The 21,616-nt window shown below is 49.1% G+C and overlaps 1 protein-coding gene across 1 annotated transcript in view; it reads left to right on the forward strand.

Annotated features, from left to right (window-relative positions):
* LOC146797091 (deoxyribonuclease-1-like) overlaps nt 1–21,616 on the forward strand; it is a 54,562-nt gene that overhangs the window by 10,262 nt on the left and 22,684 nt on the right. The window contains exons 2-4 of the mRNA XM_085630301.1: nt 11,918–12,140; nt 15,910–15,998; nt 20,039–20,125. Coding sequence (XP_085486427.1) covers nt 11,997–12,140; nt 15,910–15,998; nt 20,039–20,125 — 320 coding nt within the window. The 5' untranslated portion in view covers nt 11,918–11,996. The remainder of the gene's footprint in view (nt 1–11,917; nt 12,141–15,909; nt 15,999–20,038; nt 20,126–21,616) is intronic.

The raw sequence follows: 21,616 nt of genomic DNA on the forward strand, positions 1-21,616 counted from the left end.
AGTCCAAGCGACTCTGCCCCTACGAGTCCAAGCGACTCTGCCCTACGAGTCCAATTGACTCTGCCCTACGAGTCCAAGCGACTCTGCCCTACGAGTCCAAGCGACTCTGCCCTGCAAGTCCAAGCGACTCTGCCCTACGAGTCCAAGCGACTCTGCCCTACGAATCCAAGTGACTCTGCCCTACGAGTCCAAGCGACTCTGCCCTACGAGTCCATGCGACCCTGCCCATAAGAGTCCAAGCGACTCTGCTCCTACGAGTCCAAGCGACTCTGCCCCTACGAGTCCAAGCGACTCTGCCCTACGAGTCCAATTGACTCTGCCCTACGAGTCCAAGCGACTCTGCCCTACGAGTCCAAGCGACTCTGCCCTACGTGTCCATGCGACCCTGCCCTACGAGTCCAAGCGACTCTGCTCTACGAGTCCAAGCGACTCTGCCCCTACGAGTCCAAGCGACTCTGCCCTACGAGTCCATGAGACCCTGCCCGTACGAGTCCAAGCGACTCTGCCCCTACGAGTCCAAGCGACTCTGCCCTACGAGTCCAAGCGACTCTGCCCATGCGAGTCCAAGCGACTCTGCCCCTACGAGTCCAAGCGACTCTGCCCTACGAGTCCAAGCGACTCTGCCCTACGAGTCCAAGCGACTCTGCCCCTACGAGTCCAAGCGACTCTGCCCCTACGAGTCCAAGCGACTCTGCCCTACGAGTCCAAGCCCAGCGCCGCAGTCTGCATCAGCTTCACTCCATCGCTGCGCACCTTCTGCCGGCTTGGGGCAGCCGAGGCCTTATTACAAACCGTGAGGGCGAACTAAACACAGTAACAACAGATGATGGACATGTGTTGAAATCAAAAGAAAGTTTTAAAATAGTTTTTAAAACTCTGATATGGACGAAAAGTGACACACTGTTACACCTCCATGCGCCCACAGTAAGTTAAGTCTTTCTGGGTCCAGAGCTCCCCTGAAAACATGTCTCTGGCCAGAGTCGCCACAACATGTGTAAATCTAAACAGAGGTGCAGCGCCCCGGTCTGCCCAGATTCGTGCATTCTTGGTAATTCCACAAGTGCGCATGAAATTCTGTACAAACGGAGGATTCCCAGGCGTGGGCCTAAGGCCTCGTGCACACAATATGGTGAAACATTCTGTTCATTTCCCATAATTTCTCCAAGGGGAAAACATTTTTTCTGAGTGGTGAATCCCCATGAAACACAAGGGTCGGACCCACCGCAGCCACTAGCACCTGCCACTCACAAGAGATGTTTATGTGCGTGCAGTGGGGGAAGCTACCTGCTCAATGCTCGTAAATACCTCAGCGCTGGGAGGCTGCACGGGCTCGCTCCGAGGAACTCCTAGCGTCCTCTCATGGAGAGCCGTGTGATCTGGAGCAGGGAATTTCATCCTCACCAGATGTTCTAAAAAACCTACATCTTATTCCCAAACTTGTAGAACGACAGGAGTGCCACAAAACATATCACAAAATGCTACTCACAAACTGCACTTCTAAAGTACCACAATACAAAAATAAAATTAAAATCCAAACCATTGGAAAAGCCAAAAGATCTTGCCTCAGGGCGAGCTATTGGCTTTGGCAATCGGGTGGGGGTGGTGAACAGGAGATCGGGTGGGGGTGGTGAACAGGAGATCAGGTGGGGGTGGTGAACGGGAGATCGGGTGGGGGTGGTGAAAGGGAGAGTGGGTGAGGGTGGTGAACAGGAGAGTGGGTGAGGGTGGTGAAAGGGAGAGTGGGTGAGGGTGGTGAATGGGAGAGTGGGTGAGGGTGGTGAACGGGAGATCGGGTGGGGGGGTGAACAGGAGAGTGGGTGGGGGGGTGAACAGGAGAGTGGGTGGGGGTGGTGAACGGGAGATCGTGTCGGGGTGGTGAACGGGAGAGTGGGTGAGGGTGGTGAACGGGAGAGTGGGTGAGGGTGGTGAAAGGGAGAGTGGGTGAGGGTGGTGAAGGGGAGAGTGGGTGGGGGTGGTGAACGGGAGTTCGGGTGGGGTTGGTGAACAGGAGATCGGGTGAGGGTGGTGAATGGGAGAGTGGGTGAGGGTGGTGAAAGGGAGAGTGGGTGAGGGTGGTGAAAGGGAGAGTGGGTGGGGGTGGTGAAAGGGAGAGTGGGTGAGGGTGGTGAATGGGAGAGTGGGTGAGGGTGGTGAATGGGAGAGTGGGTGAGGGTGGTGAGCAGGAGAGTGGGTGAGGGTGGTGAACGGGAGATCGGGTGGGGGGGTGAACAGGAGAGTGGGTGGGGGTGGTGAACGGGAGATCGGGTGGAGGTGGTGAACGGGAGAGTGGGTGAGGGTGGTGAACGGGAGAGTGGGTGAGGGTGGTGAAAGGGAGAGTGGGTGAGGGTGGTGAAGGGGAGAGTGGGTGGGGGTGGTGAACGGGAGTTCGGGTGGGGTTGGTGAACAGGAGATCGGGTGAGGGTGGTGAATGGGAGAGTGGGTGAGGGTGGTGAAAGGGAGAGTGGGTGAGGGTGGTGAAAGGGAGAGTGGGTGGGGGTGGTGAAAGGGAGAGCGGGTGAGGGTGGTGAATGGGAGAGTGGGTGAGGGTGGTGAATGGGAGAGTGGGTGAGGGTGGTGAACGGGAGATCGGGTGGGGGTGGTGAACAGGAGATCGGGTGGAGGTGGTGAACAGGAGATCGGGTGGAGGTGGTGAACGGGAGAGTGGGTGAGGGTGGTGAACGGGAGATCGGGTGGGGGTGGTGAACGGGAGATCGGGTGAGGGTGGTGAACGGGAGATCGGGTGGAGGTGGTGAACGGGAGAGTGGGTGAGGGTGGTGAACGGGAGATCGGGTGGGGGTGGTGAACAGGAGATCGGGTGAGGGTGGTGAACGGGAGATCGGGTGGAGGTGGTGAACGGGAGAGTGGGTGAGGGTGGTGAATGGGAGAGTGGGTGAGGGTGGTGAACAGGAGATCGGGTGGAGGTGGTGAACGGGAGAGTGGGTGAGGTGGTAAACGGGAGAGTGGGTGATGGTGGTGAACGGGAGATCGGGTGGGGGTGGTGAACGGGAGATCGGGTGGGGGTGGTGAACAGGAGATCGGGTGAGGGTGGTGAACGGGAGATCGGGTGGAGGTGGTGAACGGGAGAGTGGGTGAGGGTGGTGAATGGGAGAGTGGGTGAGGGTGGTGAACGGGAGATTGGGTGGGGGTGGTGAACAGGAGATCGGGTGGAGGTGGTGAACAGGAGATCGGGTGGAGGTGGTGAACGGGAGAGTGGGTGAGGGTGGTGAACAGGAGATCGGGTGGGGTTGGTGAACAGGAGATCGGGTGGGGGTGGTGAACAGGAAATCGGGTGAGGGTGGTGAACGGGAGATCGGGTGGAGGTGGTGAACGGGAGAGTGGGTGAGGGTGGTGAATGGGAGAGTGGGTGAGGGTGGTGAACAGGAGATCGGGTGGAGGTGGTGAACGGGAGAGTGGGTGAGGTGGTAAACAGGAGAGTGGGTGATGGTGGTGAACGGGAGATCGGGTGGGGGTGGTGAACGGGAGATCGGGTGGGGGTGGTGAACAGGAGATCGGGTGAGGGTGGTGAACGGGAGATCGGGTGGAGGTGGTGAACGGGAGAGTGGGTGAGGGTGGTGAATGGGAGAGTGGGTGAGGGTGGTGAACGGGAGATCGGGTGGGGGTGGTGAACAGGAGATTGGGTGGAGGTGGTGAACAGGAGATCGGGTGGAGGTGGTGAACGGGAGAGTGGGTGAGGGTGGTGAACAGGAGATCGGGTGGGGTTGGTGAACAGGAGATCGGGTGGGGGTGGTGAACAGGAGATCGGGTGGAGGTGGTGAATGGGAGAGTGGGTGAGAGTGGTGAACAGGAGATCGGGTGGGGGTGGTGAACAGGAGATCGGGTGGAGGCGGTGAACAGGAGGGTGGTGAACAGGAGATCGGGTGGGGGTGGTGAACAGGAGATCGGGTGGAGGTGGTGAACAGGAGAGTGGGTGAGGGTGGTGAACAAAAGATAGGGTGGGGGTGGTGAACAGGAGATCGGGTGGAGGTGGTGAACGGGAGGGTGGTGAACAGGAGATCGGGTGGGGGTGGTGAACAGGAGATCGGGTGGAGGTGGTGAACAGGAGAGTGGGTGAGGGTGGTGAACAGGAGATCGGGTGGGGGTGGTGAACAGGAGATAGGGTGGAGGTGGTGAACGGGAGGGTGGTGAACAGGGGATCGGGTGGGGGTGGTGAACAGGCGATCGGGTGGAGGTGGTGAACGGGAGGGTGGTGAACAGGAGCTTGGGTGGGGTGGTGAACGGGAGAGTGGGTGAGGGTGGTGAAAGGGAGAGTGGGTGAGGGTGGTGAATGGGAGAGTGGGTGAGGGTGGTGAACGGGAGAGTGGGTGAGGGTGGTGAATGGGAGAGTGGGTGAAGGTGGTGAACGGGAGATTGGGTGGGGGTGGTGAACAGGAGATCGGGTGGGGGTGGTGAACAGGAGATCGGGTGGAGGTGGTGAACGGGAGGGCGGTGAACAGGAGATCGGGTGGAGGTGGTGAACAGGAGATCGGGTGGAGGTGGTGAACGGGAGGGTGGTGAACAGGAGATCGGGTGGGGGTGGTGAACGGGAGAGTGGGTGAGGGTGGTGAACAGGAGATCGGGTGGAGGTGGTGAACAGGGGATCGGGCGGAGGTGGTGAACGGGAGGGTGGTGAACAGGAGATCGGGTGGGGGTGGTGAACGGGAGAGTGAGTGAGGGTGGTGAAAGGGAGAGTGGGTGAGGGTGGTGAATGGGAGAGTGGGTGAGGGTGGTGAATGGGAGAGTGGGCGGGGTGGTGAATGGGAGAGTGGGTGAGAGTGGTGAACGGGAGATCGGGTGGGGGTGGTGAACAGGAGATCGGGTGGGGGTGGTGAACGGGAGATCGGGTGGGGGTGGTGAACGGGAGATCGGGTGGGGGTTGCGAACAGGAGATCGGGTGGGGGTGGTGAACAGGAGATCGGGTGGGGGTGGTGAACGGGAGATCGGGTGGGGGTGGTGAACGGGAGATCGGGTGGGGGTTGCGAACAGGAGATCGGGTGGGGGTGGTGAACGGGATATCGGGTGGAGGTGGCGAACGGGAGAGTGGGTGAGGGTGGTGAACGGGAGATCGGGTGGGGCGGATAACAGGACTGGGCTGCCCGGCACTAACGGCGGCAATCTTCAAAATTAGCGAGCTGCCTAGGTTCACCTACACACTACCAAATACGTTCTACGGGTTTGCGACCGTTTTGCTTTTTACAAAAACAGATCACCTACTCCGGGCTGTACCTTGAGGGAGAGGCTACCAACCCCCCTCCGACGCTCCCCTATGAAGGGAGAAATCACCCTGCGGCGCGTCCACAAATCCCACGAAGCGGCACAAGTCTGCAGGTTAACGGGTGGACCGACTCCTCGGCGGAGGAACCTGCCGTACGAGTAGACAGACTCACATTGGGTGACAAGGGACCCTGAATACCTTATACGGGGGGAGACCGAGAGCCTGCTGCCTTCGCGAGTGACCCAGCTATGGCAGAGACTGACCAGGGAGATGGGATGGGAGAAAAGACTGACCCCCCAAACACCCCTGTGGGTGGGAACAAAACTGAGGGGGGTGGCCAAACTAACAGGATTCAAAACGTGCGATCTAATAGGCAGAGGCGTGGTCAGTAAGACGGGGTTAAAATACATGATACGAGAAGCAAAGCAGGAGAGGGCTGAAGGAGCAGCAGGCAGGGAGAGGGGTGCGGATTGTGAGGGGTACTCATAACGCAATGTTTTGTAAAATAACAATCTTTAAAGACCTTTGAAAGAAGTAGTGTGGGTGTGTTTTTGTCTGCATGTGTATGTAAAATTCCCAAGTGAAAGCCGACAAACACCTCCCATACCCAACTGAAAGCACCTGAACCCAACTCGTTACTGCAGAATATAGGTATTTGGAGGGGGGGGGGGGGGTGTAACATCTGGAACACCCTCCCCTGAAGTTATGCCCTGCTAATAGACATATCGGAGCAGATTTACAACAAAATGACGCATCTGTAGAGATGCGTCACTTTCCCTGCGCCAGCATGCCAAATCCATGCGTCACCATGGCGCACCATGGCGCAAGGATTGACAGATGCGTCAGAAATTCTGACGCATCTGTTGACGGAAAAGTCACGCATTGCTGGAGTCGTGTCGCAAGCACAACGCAACTCCAGCAATGCACAGGGCCGCCCTATGCCTAACATGCTGCGTCACTCCTTACGCCTGCTTCAAGCAGGCGCAGGGTTTTGACACAGCATGGATGTAAAAGTGACTCAGTGAAATCTTGTAGATTTCACGGAGTCACTTTTACGGGGCTTCCTGCGACGGAACGCCCACCCTGCATACATTAAACCTAACGCAGGTTTAATGTGGCGCAGGGCTTCACAACGTGATGCATCTCCATAGATGCGTCACTTTGTAAATGCAACTTTTACACTGCCGCTGCGTCACAAAAGTGACACAACAACGGTGCAAAAGTGACACAAGGGGCTTGTAAATCTGCCCCATCGATGTTAGAACAGGCGTGGGACACAAATGAGATTGCCCCGTTTGAACATCTCCAATCATAGCACAAAAAGGCCCCATCCCAAAAATGTAAGTACCTGCAATTACAACACGCCCTGTGCGCTATGATCCCAGCAGGTGAAGAGACGCAAGAGGACTCCCCTTTAGAGGGGAGACTATTGAACGGGCAATTCACCAATAAGGCCATATCTCTCACATATCACACAAGTATGATCAATACTCAAAGGGCAGTGACAAAAGTGAGGTAGAAATGGCAAATTGACAATTGACATAGGGCCCGTGGAAGACGACAAATGGGAGAGGCAAAGCGATTCCCCCTCAAAGTGGCTGTAAGAGCCAGGACAGACTGGTACAGCTGAAAATCCTGCATAAGGTAAACTAGAGTAGACCGCTGCTGCATAGACTAGGAAGGGTCGACACGGACAGATGCCGTGGAACTGTGGGCAGCGAGGTGCGTTCTTTCAAATATTGTGGGAGTGCCCCAAACTCCAACGGTATTGGCGAATGGTGACCCAAAGCTTGGAAGAAGTCACCGACTGCACCCTAGAGCCAAACGCCCTGATGATACTACCCGGATCTGGTAAGACATGGAAGCCACCAGATATAAGAAACTGCTTATAAACTTAGGATATATGGTGGCTAAACGGCAGATCGCACAAAGATGGAGAGGACCGAAACGAGGAAAGGGGCATGGACTCATGCATGATCCTAGAGAAACCATATACAGAGATTGGGGGGAGGGCACAACGTTTGCTAAGATATGGGGGAGGGGGTGGGAGGAGACACCATGGCATCACATTGTCACAGAGTACTGCAAACAGGCTCCTGTACCTCTCTCTCAGCCGTCTCCCCCCAATGCTCACCCAACCGGCAGACTCCGCCACCCAAGAAGAGTCAATATCACGGACATGGGATCATAAAATGGAGGTTTGACGGCGCCTAATGAATAGGAGTGCAAAGGTTTGACTCAACTTTGACGACTGTATGTGGGACAAGATGGTGGTCATGGGGAACACATTGGGCTTGTTGGTGTTTTCAAGGAAAACATTTATTTTTAAAAAAAGAACACACATTAGATGAATTTTCAAAGCACAGAGTGCGCTTCCGACAGCCATCTGCCAGGATGACAGAAAAGACATGTGCTTAGTGTTAAAAGGGACAATAGGATGGTATGGCATGTGCAAACATTGTGCAGGAATTTTCCTACTATGAAAACATATCTAAAACCTCTCCTAACAAAGGCTGCCTTCAGCTCCTTTAAAAGCAGGTCCACTGGAATAATACGATTCTGCGGCGTTGCCGCGTTTTGCTCGTTGCTTAATTTGTCAAATTTATAAGTTGCAGGGCCCTCGTCAAGAGGCCACAGCAGCTTTCAGCACCCGTTGCCCCTGCCAGCGCTGCCAATGACAGTACCAACACAACTACTAACCATCACACTCTTACAACTGCGACAATTCAGCCTACTCCAGGCCCCCAAGCGGAGAGGATGTTGCTTTAAGGCTAGGGGGTCGACCTCAAAACTGGGGAACCGGGTTCGAGTCTCGGCAACGACGCTCAACATCCTGTGATTCTGGACAAATCACTTAATCTCCCGTGTCTAACAAAAATGAGTGTGTCTGTCTGTAACAAAACTGGTGCTCATGTAAAGCGCTCTGATACCTGATATTCTCGGGTCTAGTTCGTGCTATATAAAACTCCTCCCCCAAAACAAGCTATAAGAATTGCTTGGCCTGCAGTCAATAGTCATTTTTAGCAGCGCCACCATGTGGCAGACTGATAAAAGCCCCAGTGTTGACAATTAAGGGCCTGTGCTGACCACCAGAAACCACTGGCTCAAGTGAAGTGGTTTTGCTTAATTATTGATTTGCCGCATTTTCTAAATAATCCACTACCTGCTCATAATTAGCAGATTTTAACAACAAAAAAAAGCATTACTGTGCTGTGGTAAGCCCTTACTAATGGTTGACTGGTCATCTTTCAGTAGCTTATTGCTGTATTTCAGTGTTAAAGTGGTACTAATGAGGTCAAACCTTTGCTAAGACACGGTTAAGATGGGTGAAAATACCAAAATAATGGAGTAATACTGTCACAAAATGTGCTGCATTATGCTGCATGCTTAGCCATTACTTGCCGCATTGTTTATTGTGGGCTCTGCCACACAGGGACACTCGCCACAAGGGAGAATAGAGCTTGCGTGGCAGCTGTTATGTACTACAGCCCTCACGCTGCCAGTCACGCTTCACGTGTGAGTTCAGGACTGTCAGCTTGCCACTAACATGCCATTGATTCTAAGTGTTGAGATTGGCTATTTGGTCTGCTCTTCCTATTGGGGCAGAACAAAGGCTGATTTGCATATCGCTGGTTCCTCTTGGAGTTGGCATGGTGGGCAGAAAAACTATGGACTGGATTGTGGGCCAGGGTAATTACCAGAGGATGAGTTTAATTCAAGCATTCCACCCATCACTTTTAGGATTGTGCGACGTTTTAGGTGCAACAGGTATGCCCAGACGTAGGTCTCATGTTCACTGTGCCAGAAGACTAAAGCTGCACCCACTAACGAGTCCCAGATAGGCTGAAATCAGTCTTAGGTTGCTTGTGTTCCGGCCCGGAGGGCACCCAGCCTGGAAGATCAGGGTGGACTGTACCTATTGGAGCAGGACTCTATCTGGCTCCTGTCTGAGGTGGCATGAGATGGCATAAGATGGCATGGTGGGAAAGAAACAATGGATGTGAATCAAAGCAACTAGAAGTGTCTGAGGTTAGTTCAAGCATCCCACCCAGTACAGACTCAGCGTATGCAGAGTGGAATTTACGCCTACCAGAACATGGTGCCATATATATTTACTTTGACAATAGATTGGTGCTCAATACTATGCATGTAACGTTTTTGTGGGTTCATATACCAACCATGATATTGCAACGTACAACCAATCTCGCCATGGTAGTCGCTGTTTCTCCCTCACAGTTGCTGCCCCTGCTGTGGGAGGGGCCTCTTTGGGGGTGGGAGGGTTGGATTGGATTCCCACCATGAACTGTGCAGCACAATGGAGGATCCATTGGGTAACGTGGCCGCTGTCGACACACCTTCAAAGTGGCATCACCGGGTCCGTGCCCATCTATCGTGACAGAGGGGGCACCGGATATTGCATGTCAGGGGCACTGTACTCACCTCTCTAGGATAGTTCACCCAACTTTCCCCAGCAGCCTCTTTGGGTGCTGATTGCCACCATCTCAAGGGCAGGTCAGAGGGGCAACTCAGCCTCTTCATGAAATGGATCCCACCGAGGTGGATGGTAATGACGCGCACTAGAAGACGATTCAGATCAAGGTGTACTTTGTACGTAATAATAGTAAATATTATTAATTTTATTAAATAGCTTTGGTAATACACCAGTCTACTTGCAAAGCTCTCTTATTATTGATGGATATCAGGGGCTGTACTATGAAAAGGGCGCACTCTCCTTGTAAGCGCCATGGCGCACTTTTAAACCGATGTGCCGGGTGCAGACAGGAACAGTGCACCCCTATTACAAAGAATGCACTGCCCCAGGGTGGGCGTGAACTCGTGCTGGCCTGAGGGCAGAGCACTCAGTGAAATACAGAGCGGCTGCTTCAAAGCCCCCCCTGTGTCGCTGGCACCCGCCTGCACTTTGAAGTGAGCTCCCCTGCCGGGTGGGTGCAGTTAGTTACTGCACCCGGCTGCGGGTGGATATCAGGGGGACACTCTTTCTCCCCTCCGGCGGGCTGCCTTCAGGAGGTGCACTGACAGTGTGCCACCTTTTGTGGCGCACAGTGAGGACCCCTGCTAAGGGCCTGTTTCAATCTGCCCCCACGTCTATAATACTGAGAGGGCGCAGAGACAAAGTGATTCCCTCAGGTGCAGAGAGCCACATCTCCATACAAATAAGGAACACTCTCTCATGATAGCGCTGGCACTGAGTGGTCCTGTACTATATGTAAGGGCTCCGAGTGGTGCCACAGCATAGAAAGTGTGTCTCAATACAATGGGAAAACCCAATCTACCCTTGAGTGCCTGGGCAAAGTTAAATGGCTGGGTAAAGGTGCCGTCAAGGGGTTTATTAAAAAACGCACAGTCTTATATTTCCAAGTTCTTAATGGGGTATAAGCTTTTATCAATTGCTTATTAGTAAATTAATTCTTAAGTTCCATTTTAAACAATATCAATCATAGCTATAGAATTAAATCAAAAGAAATATACAAAAACAAGAACACGGGTATATATAAAGAAAGAATTTATATTTTTCAAAATAGTTGTATGGGTACTGTAAATATACATAAAAAATGTAACAAGAGGAGGCACAATACAATTCAATGGTCCTACAATGTCACATTTATATACACTTTTCCTTAAGTTGATGAATTTTTGAAAAATTGTCTTAGGTCGACGTTTCGGTCTCTTGTGTAGTCATCGATGAGACCATCTTCAGGACTATTATGTATTATCTAGATGACCCCTGGCGTCAGTTTGATTGATCTTAGTTGATGATGCACACTTTTAGTGATGAATCGCGGTGTGAATGTTCTTTTTGAGGGATATCTGTTTTCGCAGATGTCTAAATGGTCATCTCAAGCTAATAGTGTGTAAAGAACTGTGTTTTCACTTCAGGTCTTGAACGCAAAATGTCACAACAGGGCGTCTCAATTGTAGACAGACCTGTTAATTGGAGCCTGATCGCGAAGTTAATACGAGGTGCGTCTGTGTCCTTGTCATGGAACTCAAATGTTCACAGGACATACAGATTATGAGTCAATCTGGTAATTCAGGCCGGATAACCAAGTTATCACGAAGCGCATCTGCCTCCTAGTTGCAAAATTCTAGCGCTCTCCCGGTAGGTCAGCATCGGGGTTTCTGGAGTAGCGTGCTACTCATCGAAAAAGTGCTTCAACACCCCACCAGGGGTAGCAAGCGCTATATAAATGCAAACCTTTTTCCCTCTTCTATCCCTTCGCTATCCTTCTCAATCCAAATAACTGACTAACATGTCCACCACTCAAATTACTTTCATATTTCTCTATACTAATTCACCACTAATTCTTTATGGGTTCCGGAGTATCGTGCTACTCACCAAAAAAGCGCTTCGACGCCTTGTCAGGGGTAGTAAGCGCTATATGAATTCAATTACAATAGAATACAATATATGCACCAGCGCTATGAGTATCACAGAAGGAGCCGCACAAGCTTCTGCGACCCCTTCTGTAATATCAATATATGCCTCGGGAGTGCAATGTATAATACGTACCCAGATGTTTATTGCTACCAAATCAGTGGTACTTATTTTATAGACCTCAGAAGGATGAAAGGCTTAATGGACCCACCGTTATTCGAATCAGCGACTCCGTGGTGAAACACAGATCCCTGCTGCGGATTTGATAGTGATCAAACATCCTAATCAGGTGTTTTATTAATTCACAGGGCCAAGAGTGCTACCCGGTCTTGGCGACAGTCCTCGCGGTGGTCACATTTGGCACTGACACATTCCGGCTCGTGCAAGATGAAGCTCCTGGCATTTCTCTCTCTGGTCTTCCTCCTGGGCCCATCCGTGGCCAGAGCTGCCTTCAAGATCTGTGCCTTCAACATCCAGAGCTTTGGAGAGGCCAAAGCAGCCAACAAGGCGGTCATGGGCGTCCTGGTGAAGGTGGGTCTTCTGCAGGGCCAAGGGTGGGAGCTCCTGATTGGTGGCTTTTCTTTGTACAAGAGTAAAAAGAAAATACTTTGAAATTATTTCTTTAGGCTGTGTTATGCTATCCCATGCCGGGCTAGAGTAACCAGCTATATGCGAGGGTAGGGTACGCCGTGTTAGATTCAGCTATGCTAAACTTAGCTAGGTTCTGCTCTTTTAAGCTAGGCGGTGTTAGGTTAGGCCAGGGATCTCCAACCTTTCCTACAGTGAGAGCTACTTCTGATCATTGACAATCGTTGTGAGTCCATGAATGTACACAGAGACCAAATAACTGAAACACTGCCCCTTAGGTACCCCAGCCCTGCCACAGGGAACATACATTTGGGGCCCTTAAGAATGAGTTTTGCCCCTTTGCTATTAAGACAGCAAAAGGGAGAAAGAGAGAGATATAAAGAGAGAGACAGAGGGCGTGAGAGAATAAACAGAAAGAGTGAAAGCCATAAACAGAAAAAAGGTCTGAATGAGAGAAAAAAGGTAAAAGAGAAAAAGGAAAATAAGAAAAGCAAAAAGAGACAGAAAAAGAAAGACCAAAAGAAAAGAGAGAGATATTGAAGAAAATAAAAAGAATATGAAGGAAGAAACAAAGAAAGAAAAGAAAATGAAAGAGAAAGAAAAAATAGTGAGAGGAATGGAAGGAGAAGAAGGAAAGAATGGCAACAGAAGAAGAAAAAGAAAGAAGAGCGCAAAATAAAAAGAAAAAGAAAGAAAAAGGTATTTCTTTATTTTAAGTTGTGTTGTGCTATTCTATGTTATGCTAAACTCTGCTAAGCAATGCTTGCTATGGTATGCTAGGCTCTGCTAAGCAATGCTTGCTATGTTATGTTATGCTCTGCTAAGCAATGCTTTGCTATGTTATGCTAGGCTCTGCTAAGCAATGCTTTGTTATGTTATGCTAAGCTCTGCTAAGCAATTCTTGCTATTGTATGCTAGGCTCTGCTAAGCAATGCTTGCTATGTTATGCTAGGCTCTGCTAAGCAATGCTTTGCTATGTTATGCTAGGCTCTGCTAAGCAATGCTTTGCTATGTTATGCTAGGCTCTGCTAAGCAATGCTTTGCTATGTTATGCTAAGCTCTGCTAAGCAATGCTTGCTATGGTATGCTAGGCTCTGCTAAGCAATGCTTGCTATTGTATGCTAGGCTCTGCTAAGCAATGCTTTGCTATGTTATGCTAGGCTCTACTAAGCAATGCTTTGCTATGTTATTCTAGGCTCTGCTAAGCAATGCTTTGTTATGTTATGCTAGGCTCTGCTAAGCAATGCTTTACTATGTTATGCTAGGCTCTGCTAAGCAATGCTTTGTTATGTTATGCTAGGCTCTGCTAAGCAATGCTTTGCTATGTTATGCTAGGCTCTGCTAAGCAATGCTTTGCTATGTTATGCTGGGCTCTGCTAAGCAATGCTTTGTTATGTTATGCTAGACTGTGCTAAGCAATGCTTTGCTATGTTATGCTAGGCTGTGCTGTGCAATACTTTGCTTCCTTGCGTTGAGTTAGGTTATTTTAGGCTGTGCAATCAATGACATTATGTTATGGTATGTTGTGATACACTGTGCTATGTTATGTTGTGCTATTCTATGTTATGTTGTTGTTAGGTTAGTTTAGATTGCACTAGACTGCTACGCAATGTTAAGTAATGCCTTGTTCTGTGTTATTTTATGTTATGTAAATTTAGGCTGTTCAGATTTATACTATGTTATACTATTTATGTTATATTAAGATATGTTTGGATATGTTATGTTAGGTTGTGTTAAGTTACCCTATGCAGAGCAGAGCTTTGCTAGGCTATGTTTTGTCATTCAGCGCTATGCTATGTATACAGACGCGAAGGATGCTTCCGCCATGAGGTTATCCTTCCAAGACCAGGTAATTTACAAGCATCAGTCAATATTCCACCCAGGCTCCCTCAAAGCTAGAAAGTATCTGTGAGAAGAGAGGGCAAGGATTGGATGAGCAAGCGCCGGGTGCTGGTGGATCAACCACTAACAGAGCTCACAGAGGCCTCAGAAAACGACAAGCAGCGCTGTGACATAAGCAGAGGTATGTCTAAACCCCACCCCTGTACAATGATTCACCGCTGCTGTCGGATCACTGACAAAATATCGACCTACAAGATTATCGAGTCTAGAATATTGATGGACAGAATACCACCGCCCGCCACTTTTCCGCCGGTACCAGTCTGCACGCATGCCTAGCGGGCGGAACTAGACCGCTACAATGATGACCCTTCCTGCACATAAACAATCCCTAAAAAAATGACATTTTGTGACTTCCATCCGTGCTGCATCAAGCAACACACATAGAAGTGACAAAACGGCATTTCAGGATTGTTTATGTGCAGGAAGGGTCACCTTCCTACACACAAACAATCCTCCCCTGCACGCATGCACCCTTGCACTATGGTGCAAGGGTGCCTGCGTTGGCACAACACTGATAAGTTTAGCGCCAGCACAGGGGGAAACAAAAGGCTGCACCATATCCTTGTACATATGGTACATCCTTGCGGTTCTGAAGCGGCGGAGTGAGGGGTTAAGCCATGACGGCTAATGCCTCACTCCGCCACTTCCTCGCACATATGCCCCTGAATTTCGAGCGTTTACACAATCCACACAAAGGTGCCATTCCATTGTAGTACAACCCTTTCTAACCCCAAGGGTGACGTGGGAGCTGACAGTTTTTTATAAGGGGCTTGGAGGATCACAGTCAATGACACAACATTTGTGCAGTCATGGGAAGCTCTGAAGCAGGGAAACGTCAGTTTGTATTGAGTGCTGTACAAGTGCAGAGCTTGGGAGAGTCAAACAAGCATTTGCAATGCAATCGGTCTCGCCTTTGGGGCCTTATAAGCATTTAGCCATGAAGCAGATTGTCAGCAGCTTGGGCCAGTAGCGGTTCCACCGCGATACGGCAAGGCTCTAAAATGGCCATGCTGTGTCTAATAGCCAAATAAAGAAAGGAGAAGAGGCAGGGTGACAAAGTTGTTTTGGCATGGAAGATAGACTAATAAAGCAAGCGATTTCGAGCCATGTAAGTCTTACCATTTTACATTGCAGAAGTTCCACGTTGTCTTATAGAAATGTACAGATAATTATACCGCTAGTGAATAAACATATCAAGGCTCGGCTCGAGCACGGTATCCAAGATGGGCCTTCGGATTCGCTTTCGATCTTTCTGCCCTGAGTGAGAAACACCCAGAGATGTGTCGTGCCTCATCTGGACACCTCTGGAACCTTAAAACAATAAAGAATAAAAGGCGGAGTTTAGTGAGGCATCAAGGGAGAAGGTAAGAAGACCTCCATGAGATGGAGGTTTGGGGCCGCACTCAGATTATCTAAACATCTCTGTAGACCAGGGGTCACCCTCTCCCAGGGCACTGGCCAACACCTACAGGGAGACCACTCTAGGAAAGGGGAGGGTCCACATCTAGACGCGACAAAACTGAAAGTCCACCTGAGAAGTTCAGGAGGCAAGGCCCTCCAGAAGAGTTATTATTTTACAAACCTTCCTCTAACATTCAACCACTGCCCTTTGCATCTCAGACGTCACCCGAGGTCATGCGAGTATGGGGTGCAGGGTCTGTGTTTACACTGAGGGGCTCCTCGCAATCTCCATGAATGGCTGACGCTGATCGGACAAAGAAGAGTCCTTGGTCCTTGGAAGAAGAGTCCTTGGACACAGGACATTTCCCTTCCAACTTTCTGACATGTTTGATGCATTTTCTCTGCACAGATCCTGGTGCGGTGCGACATCAGCGTCATCCAGGAGGTCCGCGACTCCAAAGGGGAGGTCATCCCGGCCCTCATTAAGGAAATGAACAGGTAACCGCGCCCATGGGTGGTGAGGTGGGAGTTGGCACTCGTCGAGTATCCGTGTGACAGTTGTAACATCCTTGTATTGGAGATCTCTGCACCAAGGCCCTTCTGATGTTCTTCAAATGTCCAACAAGGAACACAAATTGACATCAAATGCTTTTCCTTTTCAAGGAATAATCCATTATTTTCCAACTAAGCCTGTGGGAATGAGACAGCCCCTATGGTTTAAGCAATAAAACGTTATTTATTATTTGTGACAAATAAACAATAGCGATACGTGGTCCTGCACATGCAAAGACCCAGACTAGGACTTTTCTTTTTTTTTTTTTTTGAAATTCTGTTTATTAAACCAATTCGACAGTCAGATAGCATATATTCATTGGCAGGCGTCATCAGTTACAATCGGCCACAAATTATACATCTCAATACATGTTTCCAATGGAGTTTCAAGCTGATTAGGGGGTTACATGAGCCTCATCCGCAGCTAGTCTGCTAGGTGGGGGACACACATCTCCTCTGGAGTGGTTCCAAGCTCCCCACCAGACTAGGACTTTTGATGTGAAAACAAACCTCAGTGTTGAAGGAGAAACCTCCTGGTCACTAGTGCGCCCCGATTGGAGGAATCCCTTTTCTGGTCAGGGTTACACTCAGCCATGTGGAATATGTCGATAGGTGAACCCCTAGAGTGCCAGTAACAAGATTCAGTCATAGTTTATTGTATGTGATTACTTAAAATCCTTACAATTTACGAAATATAAAAAATGTCATGACATACACAAACGAAAAAGGCGCCAAATCAAGGTTGCAACGCAATAACAAAAGAACATAGGGTCATGGTCTTTGCATTATATCCTGGGAGTTACTAGACCAGGCATGCGCGAGGGGTGCGGATGAACGGCATCCTCATCTCAGGTGTGCAGTCGGGCTCTCCGTTCAAAGGTAGTTCTCTCTTTAATTACCATCTCCATGCACTTGATTTAGGAGATCTTGGTCCACTTATATCTGCTCCAGCAAATCCTGGTGAACGTTAATCTCTGCAAAATGGTGACGACAGAACTATGAGACTTCACTAGCGAGAGCCATGGTGGATCCGCACGATGAACTCTGCCAATCCCGGTCTTGATGAGCACTTGACTGGTAGCAAGCAATTTTGATTCAAAGCGTCTTAAAATATATTTTGTCTCTTGTTTTTGCCCTTCACTTTTGTTTGTTCTCTTATCTTTCTCTAATGTGTGTTTTTCTTGGTTTAGTTTACTAATTTGTTGAGCTGCAAATTTGTTTATCATACGTCTGGAAATTATGAACAAATGTTGACGTTATCACAATTGTATCTTTTCCTTTGAGAGTAAAGGTAGTCTTTCTTTTATGTCTATAGTCCTCCACTGTGATACACTACCTTACAAGGATGAACTCTATATCTTTTTCAATGTATTCACAGTTCTATTATTGTTATCTGATGATATATGTTTGTAGCTGAAGAGAATATGTGCCCTGTCTCTGGACCCAGGATCCAGAACCCTTGACCTTCTTTATAGATTTAAAAAACTGCAATTATATAATTGTTGTGATTATGGGCACTTCTGGATTCCTACATATGTCACTGATAAAAGGCAAAGTCAACTTGGTGGTTCAGTTGCTGCCTCTCAAGGCTGGACATTGTTGGATCCATTTTGGGTGTTTTCTGAATCATTTCATATGTACCTTGCCGAAGAGCAGGCGTAGCCTTGAAACTTGCCCAATGGCCAAGGAATGGTGTTTATTGGAGATGGCTTCATAGCAGCGACAGCCTTTGTCTGCGTGGCTCTCGGCTCAGTACAGCCTATATCACCTGTCTCTTTACAGAAGAATTGAAAGTCGTGTTTCATGAGCTGACTTGATTTTGAACTTGAATCATATGGAAATATTTTGCCTGGTACCTTTCGCATCATTGAAAACATGTGAAAACCCAATGTGATGAATTCTTTTGAACATTATAGTTTTTCTCCTGAAGGTGGAAATGGTTTCTTGACACTGAAAGAAGATTCACTCAAAATTCCTATGAAATGTTGGGTGGGATTCATGTGTTATTAATTGCAGACTAATATGGTGGGCAAACGCTGCTCCTTCAACCATCCACTGAGTCTACTGGACATCATCTTATAGCGCCAAATCTCTTCCAACCACAGTCTTCATCAGTAGGGAAGGGCCCGATGTACAAAACCGCTTGTGTGCGATTTCCTAATAGCAAATTTTAGCGATTCGCTATTAGGAAATCTCAAACTGCAATGTATAACATTGTGTTTGACACTGATAGCGATTTGCAGTGGGTCGCAAATGGACCTGCCCCATCAATATTCATGAGGCAGGTCGCAAATTGCGACCCATTGTGAATGGCTGCAATCACCGGGATGGTGGCCCGCTGAGGTCAGCAGACCACCATGTCTGTGATTGCTTTTTAAATTAAGCAATATTTCTTTTTGTAATGCAGCCCGTTTTCCTTAAAGGAAAACCCGATGCATTTGAAAATAAAAATGAAAAGCTCCCTTTTTATTTTTTAAGAGTAGGCAGTGGTCCGTGGTAACTACAAATGTTTTTTTGGCCGCATTTGCAGTCGCAAAACATTCATACATACCAGTGCTATTCGGTATTAGGAAAGGGCACCCTAAACACGCCCCTTCCTAATACCAAATCGCAAAAGCAAAATGCAAGTCAGTAACAAGTTACAGAGCCGCATTTTACCTTCTGTACATAGCAAAATGCATTTTACCGGTCGCAAACGGCAAAGGCTCGTTTCCGACCGGTAAAATGCTTCATACATCTGGCTCATCATCCCTTACTTTTAAGATACCCCGGCCCTGATTACAAGTTGGGCAGTTAATTTCATCCAATGCGTAAATCCCTGTTTACACACAGGATGGAATTAGGAGTTTGGTTTTATTTAATGCATCTGATAATTTAACCCAACATTAGTTAAATTTCGGTAGGTCAACCCATATGGATTTTGGTGTGTTAAACACCAAAATCTGCATGGTATTATCCAATAACTCGTAATAGGTGCTACTTATCGCACCAGATAAATAATGAACCCCAGGGTATTGTTATTTACCAGGTGCAATACATAGCACTTTTACTTGTAATCCGGCCCCCTCTCTCTTATTCCATATATTATCTCCGTCAGTGGGAGTGGGAAGGACTTCATGATGAATTTATCACAATACAAAGGGATGGAATGACGCCCTCGTATGTACACCCCGCTATTTACCTGATTGCTGGGTAGAAGATCTTAGCTCTCGAACTTTCATTGCTTAGATGCAAAGAAAGGGCGGCTTCCTCCTAAATCTCTAGTCCAAATTGCATCTAGTGGGTCCTGTTTTTTGAGGATATGTATCCTTGGAGGCATCTCCGCCACCTTCCGTCAGCCGAGGTTTGATGACCATATTGTGTCCTCTACCTCTTTTCCAGACAAGAGTCCATACAATCTACCCTCCCACCATATGCCCTGAAGCGCCAAAGAATACGGAGACCGCAAGGGCATCACAGCTAGGTCCCCTTGTATCACATGTGGGTGGAGACCTTTCACGGTGGTGTCCACTGCCAATAAACAGTCAATAAAACACCATAGATTGCAAGATGACCTTGCTGGGGATTATGGAGTTCTTCTATAGCGTGTAGCCACCCAAGGGTTTCCCAGCGCTTAGAGGACAGGTAGAACAGCTTAGAGAAGAGCGCTAAATAGCCAGGTCTTCAATTCTTTACGGAAGATCGATAAGGAGGGACAGCATCTCAGAGACTCGGGGAGGGAGTTCCATAACCCGGGACCCAAAAAGGAGAAGGGGCTGCGGCACACACGGGATGGTGGACTGTAAATAGAAACATCCTTGAGTGGACCAGTGATCCCTGAATATGCAGGCCCAGCAAACTACCCATGGCAATGTAAGCTTGGGTTTCATCCTCCACTAGAAATGGTTAAGAAACTTAATGCAGGACATGGGTGGAGGGGTGATCAGAGAAAACAGGAATACTGAGGAACTTACCCTGCTGTGTTTTCTCCCCTCTCTCGCGGGCAGGTACGATGCCTACCACAAATACCGCTACCTGGAGAGCAAGCGGCTTGGGCGGAACAGCTACAAGGAGCAGTATGTCTTCATCTACAGGTGCTGCACTCCCTCCGTGCTCCGTCCTGGCATCTCATTCGGGTTCTAATTGGCTGATGTAAACCTGAAATTCTCCAAACAGAGCCTAATCGCCTCAAGAGAAGAAATTAATAAATATGATCCCCAAGAAAATTGACCCAGCTCAGTTTTCCTGGAGTCCTAAAAACCCTACCCTAGTGTTCCTCACCCAGGGATATAGGTACGAGGAAGTGGCGGAGTGAGGCGTTAGCCGTCATGGCTTAACGCCTCTCTCCGCCACTTCAGAAACGCAGGGCTGCGCCATATTTACAAGGATATGGTGCAGCCTTGTGTTTCCACCTGCGCTTGTGCTAAACTTAGCAGTGTAGCGCCAACGCAGGCACCCTTGCACCAGAGTGTAAGAGTGTCTGAGTGCAGGAGAGGGTTGTTTATGTGTAGGAAGGTGTCCCTTCCTGCACATAAACAATCCTAAAATGCCATTTTGTCACCTCTATTTCTATGTGAGCTGCTTAATGCAGCACAGATGGAAGTTACAGAATGTCTTTATTTTAAGGATTGTTTATGTGTGGAAGGGACACCTTCCTACACAGAAACAATCCAAGGCATTTTGCTTTTTCCACGTGGGTTGCACAAGGCCGCACACATGGAAAAAGAAACAAGCATTGGCATCGCCAATAGGTCTCGCCTTTGGAACATTATAAGTGTTTAGCCATGCAACAGTTGATGTTGTTGCAGTAAGGATATTGTGCTGCATAATTAAATACTTATAAGGTCCCAAAGGCGAGACCTATTGGCTATGCCAATGCTTGTTATTTATTGTTTTCTTTAATGCATTGTTATATAGCGCCGACTTTACCCAAAGGTGTCAGAGCGCTTCACAATAGAACCATGTACGTTACATGAGGAGAAGTTTACATATTTACACGTTACAGATACAAACACGTGCTTGTGTCAATTCTGGATTTTACCCACCAACGTGTTACATTATGGGACTCGTAGTTCTGCCTTGTTAGTTAAAAAGCCAGGACTGGCCGACTGTGCCACACATCAGGGGGTTGCTTGCCAGCTATGCATGAGCAGCGAGGCTGGGGGAGTAGGGGGGCAAGGGACTCAGCGGGGTGCTGGAGGAAGTGAGCTGGACAGAGAGACGAGATGGCTGGAAAAGGGGAGAAAATGCGGTTTTGGGGAAGCGAGAGTCCGGAAACATTTGATTGATATTACTGAGGAAAGGGAGGAAAAAGTTGAGAGTTTAACTGTTAAAGCGCGTGGGCCATGAGCTGGTGGGAGGCGGCTGAGAGTGGTAAGGTCATAGGGCGCAAGGAGGCTGAGAGGGCAGTGATGTTTGGAGCATGGACAGTGTCTAAAACTGCGCCCGCGCCCGGTACCCAGCAGCAGCAGGACTACTGTGTGCGCCTCGGTTACAGCCGGAGGAGGGGAGGCTCGCCATCGGCAGCACATTCAATATCACATTTGTCACAGTAACAGTTCCCTGCCAGGAGGCTCCTAGCCTCC

Source organism: Triturus cristatus, chromosome 10 (assembly GCF_964204655.1).
Source record: "Triturus cristatus chromosome 10, aTriCri1.1, whole genome shotgun sequence".
Classification (NCBI taxonomy): Eukaryota; Metazoa; Chordata; class Amphibia; order Caudata; family Salamandridae; genus Triturus; species Triturus cristatus.